Raw genomic sequence first — 8,321 nt, forward strand, 5'->3', positions numbered from 1 at the left:
GAACGAGATCGCGAATACAAGCGGTAGAAATGGGCTTCCTCCGAAGGGTGGCTGGCCTCTCCCTTAGAGATAGGGTGAGAAGTTCGGCCATTCGGGAGGGGCTCAGAGTAGAGCCGCTGCTCCTCCACATCGAAAGGAGCCAGTTGAGGTGGTTCGGGCATATGACAAGGATGCCCCCTGGGCGCCTCCTGCACGAGGTTTTCCGGGCATGTCCCACCAGGAGGAGCCCCCGGGGCAGACCCAGGACACACTGGAGAGATTATATCTCTCGGCTGGCCTGGGAACGCCTTGGTCTTCCCCCAGATAAACTGGAGGAGGTGGCTGGGGGAGAGGTAGGTCTGGGCTTCTCTATTTGGGCTGCTGCCCCCACGACCCGGCCCTGGATAAGCGGAAGAAAATGGATGGATGGATGGATGGATGGATGGATGGATGGATGGATGGATGGATGGATGGATGGATGGATGGACGATAAAAAGGTTTGTTTTCTGCATTATTCGTTCGCTTACGCACAAGTCTACTGTTGCTTGCACCTCTGATAAAGTTTCACAAGTGTCAGATTTCTTTTTATAGATATAAAAATATGGATATGTACTGATAAATGATCAGAATTATAATATTTCTGACTGTCTGAGGCAAAATTTCCCCGATTCATGCTGAATCGATCGAATTGTGGATTGAATCGAATCACGACCTTGTGAATTGGAATCGAATAGATTCTAGAAATCAGTGACGATACCCAGCCCTAGTCAATAATTTTGGACAGTAAGGTGGAATAACCAACTAATACAGTTTTAAGACTCACTGCAGTTTCTAGCAAACATTTTTCAAGCTGCTTACCCTGAGTCTGTGCTCAGCTTTGATGATGTTGCAGTTGAAGATTGAGGGCTCCACATCACGGGGAATGGTGATGACCCTTGTGACAGTTTCTTCTGCAGATGGAGGGATGGCGTCTCCCACCTCTTTCAAGAGGTCTTTAGTATGGACCCTTCTCTTCTTGCAAAGAAACTGTGCTTTCTGTACAAACAGTAAATGGTAAATGGTGTTAAATTGAATTTATTTGCCAAAGACAGTGACTATATCAAATTTACTCCTGACCCCATAGGCCCCAACGTGAACCTTGGAGCACATACTTTTATACATCAGTTAATGGTTGTCGTGTCCAAATTGCCCAAATGGACTCTAAGGTTTTAGAAGAAGCATTACATTAGGATGTGTCATATGATGAGTAGAATATAAGGGTTCACATTAAACTGGAATCACCAGCCACAAACACAAGATGTTAGTTTTGCATTTCAAATATGATGTTTTATTAGAAAAATATAGTAACACAGCTTAAACCTATTTGCTGGAACGTTCAAGACAATTTACTACACAGCAAAAGCAAGACACAAGTAGGCAAAGTTCTTTGTGCTACAGAGTGCTCTGGGAGGCACACAGAGTCTCCACAGACTACTAAGGATCAAACCTCTACCAACATGACATTGATTATAAAACTCTAAGCATATATGAGTAGATATTTCTAAGCATAAATGACAATCAACAATACAAATCTGACAAACTCTTGTAAATATATTATTTACACAGATATTAAATGTATACAATCTTACAGTTTAAATAGGAAAGTAAATTAAAATCTGTTAGGAGTTAGAAGATAACAACTGCTAATATGAAAACCAGCATTTTCTGATTTATTGCCTCAATTGATGTCATCTTCACAGTTTGGGGTATGAAGGAACAAACAATAGGTGCTTGGTAGCTTTAACAGCACACCAGTCTGCTTTTCTGAATGTATTCAATCATTTGTGTCAAGTCTGTGTTTAAGGCTTAAATGTTCTCTCTCAAGGGAGATTTTCAAAGTGCAGTCTTATAATCATCAAGAGTGGTAGTGGGGTACATCGCATGTGCTCCGTAGTGAGGTGGAAGATCTGCAAGTTGGGGTGGTGTTTGCTGGGGTGGTGTTTGCTGGGGTGTAGTTCCCCAGGATGTTTTTTCTGGGTTCCTAAAAGTGTCAAATCCAATGCCAGCAGAAGGATGTGGTTGTTTCACCACCGCAGGCATGATAACTATAGGAAGTTTGAGCTTTGGATCAATAGAACATTTGATATTCAGTTGGACCTGTGCAAACAAAATAACACACAAACAGAATTGTTTAAGATTTTTTTGTTTAGGAATTATTGATTTCAGCAGGGCTTTGTTGTTGCCATGTTTTGTCACTAGAGGGCTCTCATGCTTTAATCCAAGCTTCTCAATCTTTGTTTTCTTCCATTAGTTCCTCTGAGTACTTACATCCTTTATTTTATTTCCTTTTGTGAACGTTAAAATGAGGAAGGAGAAAAGCAGTTTAACAGTTTTCCATAAAAATGATTTGTTACAGTCACCTGTGACAGAAAAGAGGTGCCACTAACCAACTAGCAGCCCAAATAAAACCTTTTAAATGGCATATACAGAAACAAAGACAAGCTTCCTACCATTAGTTATATTACTTAAACAGTACTCAAGTACACAAACAAAAGGACAGCTCTACAAGTTGTTTACCTTCAGCCTGTACTCCAGGTTGATGATGTGGCTGTTCAAGATGGAGGGGGGTAGGTCTCCAGGGATGGTGATCACCTTGGTCACGGTTTTTCTGCCAGAAGATGCTTCAACAGCCTCAGCCTTATCCTTAAGGATGTCGTGTGTGTAAACTGTCCTGTGGCCCTGGGCAAAGAAACTGTGTTTCTGATACAGTATGAATTTGGGCTTCACTGTGCGACTCGAGTTGTTGTTGATTTCAACTGTGACCACGAGAGCTTCGCCTGTAAAGTACAGAAAGTTATCCTGTATAAATCACTGCCAAGCATAGAAAGACATTTCCTGACATCTACATAATATCTCTCTACAGGAGTTCAGGATGCTTTTATGCAGTTGGCTAAAGTCGGGTGATCCAGAGGCCAAATTATCTGGGCATATACCATCAAGAGTCATCCTCCCAAAAAAGCAACAACATGAAACTATATAAAACAAAATCCATCTCAGTGTAACACAGCCATTATGCCATTTTCCTCCAAATTCATATGACACAAAATAAGGCACAAAAGAGTCTGGAGAGTTTTATTCTTACATGACTTAATGTTCCTGGCACAAAAGGCGCCAAATGCAACCTTTTTTCTATCTTAAATGATTATTGGACTTTTCAACTTTTTGTCTTTACCTTCCTTGTAAGTCTAGTGTACAGTGGTTGATAATTTAGCTTGCCAAATGTACCCCCCTAGATGTTGCCAAAAACAGCACGTCAGCATCATATAGCTCGGTTCGTACTTTTAATGTGGATATTTTTGAATGTTTGCAACGCCGCCATCTCTTACAGTCGCCAGAACCTAATTGACCTAGGTTTTAAATATAGTTTGTCTGTTTCTGGCGACTATCAGCGAACACACAACATCCTGGTGGAGATAGCGAGACCGCCAGGGTCACCGTGGATGGTCTGCCCGCCCAGCAAGCGTAGAAGGCGACGGAGGGAAAGAAAGCAGAAGAGGGGATGCCGGTCGGGCTCAGACGCTAGGCTACGCAAACATCCACACCGGCCAGCACTTCCGAGCCTTTTCCTATCGAACGCCAGATCCATCACCCACAAACTTGACGAATTGGAGCTACAGATAGCCAACACAAGCTTTGCACGTAACTGCAGCATTATTCTTATTACGGAGACGTGGCTTCACCCGCTGATTCCCGACGCTGCAGTCGAGTTAGCAGGCCGCACGCTACACCGGCATGACAGAAACAGCAACTCAGGTAAAAGCAGAGGAGGGGGGCTATGTGTTTACGTGCATAACGAGTGGTGTTGTAACAGCAGGATCATTCACACACACTGTTCTCCTGATTTGGAGGTTCTGGCAGTCTCGTGCAGACCTTTTTACATCCCGAGGGAGTTTACAGTAGTTATTGTGATAGCTGTTTATATACCGCCGGATGCTAACGTTAGCACGGCTCTCAGCCTCTTGCTCAACACCATAAACAAACAACAGCTTGCCCACCCCGATGGGGTTTTTATTGTCGCCGGCGACTTTAACAAAGCGTGCCTAAAGACTGTGCTTCCTAAATTTGTCCAGTTTGTGGACTTTGCTACGAGAGGAGAACACACTTTGGACCATGTCTATTCAAACATCAGGCATGCTTTCAGAGCGACACCCCTCCCCCACCTGGCTGGATCTGACCACCTCTGCATGTCCCTCACCCCCACCTACACCCCCCTGCTGAGAAAAACAAAGCCCCAGACAAAGACAATAAAAACCTGGCCTGAAGGAGCCCTTTCTCAACTGCAGGACTGCTTCTCAACAACTGTATGGGATTTATTCTCCAGCCACAACCTCCAGGAGTACACGGACACTGTACTCTCGTACATCAGGAACTGTGTTGACAATGTCACCGTCAACAAAAGGGTCAGGGTGTTTCCAAATCAAAAACCCTGGATGAATAGCAAAGTGCAATCCCTCCTAAAAAGCCGCAACACTGCCTTCAAGTCAGGGGACAGGGCTGCGTATAGGGCGGCCAGGGCAGACCTGAGTAGAGGCATCAGGAAAGCTAAGGCTGCCTATAGGAGGAGGATTGAAGATCACTTTGCTGACAACGACTCCAGAAAAATGTGGCAGGGGATCAATCACATTACCAACTACAGAAGCAATAACCAGGCAACATCTAGGACTGATGCCTCACTGGCTGAGGATCTAAACCGTTTCTTCGCCCGCTTTGAGACGACCAAGCCCTCAGCTGCCACACCACTTCCACCCGCCCCCAGCACTGGCACACTAACACTTAGGGAGCACCAAGTGAGGTGTGTTCTAAGGTCAGTGAATCCCAGGAAGGCGGCAGGTCCTGATGGAATACATGGAAAGGTTCTCAGAGCATGTGCTGACGAACTGACCGGAGTCTTCACTAAAATCTTCAACCTTTCCTTGTCATCAAACACTGTCCCGCCCTGCCTCAAAACCTCCACCATCATCCCCATCGCCAAGAAGACAGCTGTGGCCAGCCCAAATAACTACAGGCCTGTTGCACTTACGCCTGTAGTGATGAAGTGCTTTGAGAGACTGGTCTGTCAGCACATCAGGGCCGGTCTGCCTCCCACTCTGGACCCCCACCAATTTGCCTACAGGACAAATCGTTCCACCGAGGACGCTATCACCATAGCGCTCCACACTGCGCTGAGTCACCTGGAGCACCGAGGAAGCTATGTGAGAATGCTCTTTCTGGACTTCAGCTCAGCATTCAATCATATCATCCCGGAGATCCTGGTCCAGAAACTGTCTCACCTGGGACTCTCCACCCCCATCTGCCTCTGGATCAAGGACTTCCTGACAAATAGACCACAGTGTGTCAGACTCGGCCCCCACCGGTCCAGCACCATCACACTCAGCACCGGGTCTCCACAAGGATGTGTTTTGAGTCCCCTCCTGTTTACGCTCTACACATCCGACTGCTCCCCTACCCATCTCTCAAACACCATCATAAAGTTCGCGGATGACACCACAGTGGTTGGACTCATCTCAAGGGGGGATGAGTCGGACTACAGAGATGAGGTCAACAGACTGACTGAGTGGTGTTCAGTTAACAACCTCCAACTGAACACCACGAAAACTAAAGTACTTATCTTGGACTTCAGGAAGGGCAGAGCAGACCCGGCCCCACTTTACATTCACGGGAGCTGTGTGGAGAGGGTACACTCCATGAGGTTTCTGGGCGTGCAGATCTCTGATGACCTCTCCTGGACTGCAAATACTACAGCGGTGGTTAAAAAGGCCCAGCAGCGTCTCCACTTTCTGAGAGTGCTCAGGAGGAACAACCTGGAGGAGAGGCTGCCGGTGACATTTTACAGAGCCACCATAGAGAGCATCCTAACGTACGGCATAACAACATGGTATGCAGGGTGCTCAGCTGCAGACAGGAAAGTACTGCAGAGGGTCATCAACACAGCCCAGAAGATCACTGGCTGCTCTCTGCCCAGCCTGGAGGTCACTGCAAACTCTCGGTACCTCAGCAGAGCTGGCAATATCATCAAGGACCACTCTCACCCCAGCAACCAACTGTTTGAACTATTACCGTCAGGCCGACGGTACAGGTCACATAAAACCAGGACAAACAGATTCAGGGATAGCTTCTTTCCCAGAGCTATCACCGTAGTAAATAAGCACAAAAACAATTGAACCTATTCCATACCGTCACTGTCATTATATTATGCTGCTATTCATACTCTCATTATATTAATGCTGCTATCCTGTATATATTGTACATACTATTGTTTGAGTACTTACGATTGTTTTTTTTGTACCTTTTATATTTTACATTTATATTTATTATTGAAACTTGCACCAAGGGAGTGGCACTCCAATTTCGTTGTACTCTGTACAATGATAATAAAGGCTATTCTATTCTATTCTATTCTATTCTATAAAAACAAAACTACAACAACAACTTTTAGCTTAGTACTCAATCAGCTATAACTTCCTTTCAATAATCAAAGGATCAGTTCCACAGAAACACCCCTCACTGAATCATGCACACTGGTTTCCTGTTTACAAGCACTTTAAGTAGCTGAGAGCTGGGATGAAATAAAGCAGTATTTTTAAATGATGCTTCCTTAGGGAAGGAGTCTAAGGAGTAAAATGCTCTTGACTCAACCAAACTTATAGTCACTTTCCAAAAAAATAAAAATAAAAATAAGGGAGAGGGAAGAAACTGAATACTGAAAGGCAGTAAGCCAAGTAAAGATAATTACCTTGCATGTATCCCATCTGAGTGGTATGGACATCTACTGAAACCTTTCCAGAGCCCAAAACAGATTTATCCTTACAAGTATACTGAGGTTCCTAAAAAGCAGACCCCCACATTATAAATGTGCTTTAAGGTAATGATCTCGTCTGCCTGAACACTATCAGTTATGAAATTTAATCGTTGCTTTTTAGGATTAATGATTTCTTACCAGAAGTCCAGGAATACCCATGTGTGTCTTGGACACAAAAGTGAAGTGGGCCTTAGTTTTTTTTGTAATCTTCATTGATTGTTTCAGCTCTGCTTTCACCTTATGAACAATTTTTCCATGGGCTCCTTTATAGGTTGATGGCAGTATTCTGTAAAATACAATACAAAAACATTCAAATGACCCACAAAGAAGCAGAATGGGAATCTAAACCTCTGATTAAGACAAGAAGAGGTACCCATCAGGAATCCTGAACGAAAAAGGATACACGTGTCTTCCTTTTCCAATGACTTCAGTGCCTGGAAAAGAAGTAGGTGTTGTTTTGAACAGTCTGTTAAACAAGGAACAGTGTATCACATGTCAGCAACTGTGTTAATTCAATACATCACCATCGCGTCTTGATTCTCTCAAGATATCTTGTTTGATGTCATAATATTTCTCAGTAGCCCAGTAAACGTGGGTTTGATCTTGTCCGTAATGCTCACTCCAGCATACCTTCGCTCTTCCTTGTCCTCTAAAAATCAGCGATTGGATTTTGGTTTCACCAGACACCTCCACAATAATTCTTCCATTAATGATATCTCCATTCGTGAAGGTGTTTTTGCTGTTGATGGCATCGTATTCGATTGAGAATTTTTTAATGGTCATTTTCAATTGATGACAAAAAGTGGGGGAAAACAAAAATCTGTTGCAAAAACCAAGAGAAAACTCAAGCCAGTTGTGCCCAGCGCAGCCACTCTCTGCCGGTTATATCTGCTTTCAAGTATGCAAATGTTGTGGTGAAACCAGTTTTTCTTGTATCACACACCCTCTCAAAGCAGTACCACTAAAAGATTTTCAGCTATGGAAACTCGACGGAGTTTAACATGAGATTACATTATGAATGATTTGAGACAGTCAAGACACACACACTCTCTGGATAACCAGCATGTTCTCTTCACAACCACATATTGGGGCAGCAAAAAATACCACCTTGTTTCTCTTTATTTATTTTTTATTGTAGGTGTGACTGCCACATGCTGGCTGCATCACATGATATATTTCACCACACCTACAGTAAATCTTCCACTTGATGCCCATTACATGCCATGTTTAACCCTTTGAAATCCTAAGCAGAAGTGATGAGAAGTAACCTTAACAATAGACCCCCTTTTTCAGAGAGATGACAAAAGGGCCTTTTGGGGGGGGAGATTACCAAGGCTTAGGAGACATCTTTTCATATATTTTGATAGCATAAATTTAGGGGAAGTTCCACAAAGAACATTAAAAAATTCTTCTTTGTTATTGTCACTAACATCACTATACAGGCCAGTATTTATATAGCGCTTTTCTAGTCCCTAAGGACCCCAAAGCGCTTTACATATCCAGT

The 8,321-nt window shown here is 43.8% G+C and overlaps 1 protein-coding gene across 2 annotated transcripts; it reads right to left on the minus strand.

The window, feature by feature from the left end:
• Positions 1-518: 518 nt before the first annotated feature.
• Positions 519-7,711, minus strand: LOC147317282 (arrestin domain-containing protein 3-like). Of its 2 annotated transcripts, none has more exons than XM_086314088.1 (6): positions 7,342-7,711; positions 7,191-7,251; positions 6,956-7,103; positions 6,752-6,842; positions 2,536-2,795; positions 519-1,014 (listed from the first exon to the last, which is right to left on the minus strand). In XM_086314088.1, the coding sequence occupies exons 1-6, from the start codon at positions 7,598-7,600 to the stop codon at positions 811-813; spliced, it is 1,023 nt and encodes a 340-aa protein (XP_086170214.1). In that variant the 5' UTR covers positions 7,601-7,711; the 3' UTR covers positions 519-810. The 2 variants fall into 2 exon arrangements, with proteins under 2 accessions (XP_086170214.1, XP_086170213.1); XM_086314087.1 differs by lacking the exon at positions 519-1,014 and adding an exon at positions 1,187-2,115.
• Positions 7,712-8,321: the final 610 nt, after the last annotated feature.

The sequence above is a fragment of the Aulonocara sp. 'chitande type north' Nkhata Bay genome, linkage group LG12 (assembly GCF_057382095.1).
Source record: "Aulonocara sp. 'chitande type north' Nkhata Bay isolate Kocher_YH1m ecotype deep benthic linkage group LG12, A_spYH_male_GT1.1, whole genome shotgun sequence".
NCBI lineage: Eukaryota > Metazoa > Chordata > Actinopteri > Cichliformes > Cichlidae > Aulonocara > Aulonocara sp. 'chitande type north' Nkhata Bay.

Coding starts and splice junctions, on each gene's coding strand:
- LOC147317282 (XM_086314087.1), bottom strand. CDS start 7,600: ATGACCATTAAAAAATTCTCAATCGAATACGATGCCATCAACAGCAAA. Junction 7,104..7,190: donor TCGTTCAGGATTCCTGATGG/GTACCTCTTCTT, acceptor TGTATTTTACAG/AATACTGCCATCAACCTATA. Junction 2,796..6,751: donor TCAGATGGGATACATGCAAG/GTAATTATCTTT, acceptor TGTACTTTACAG/GCGAAGCTCTCGTGGTCACA.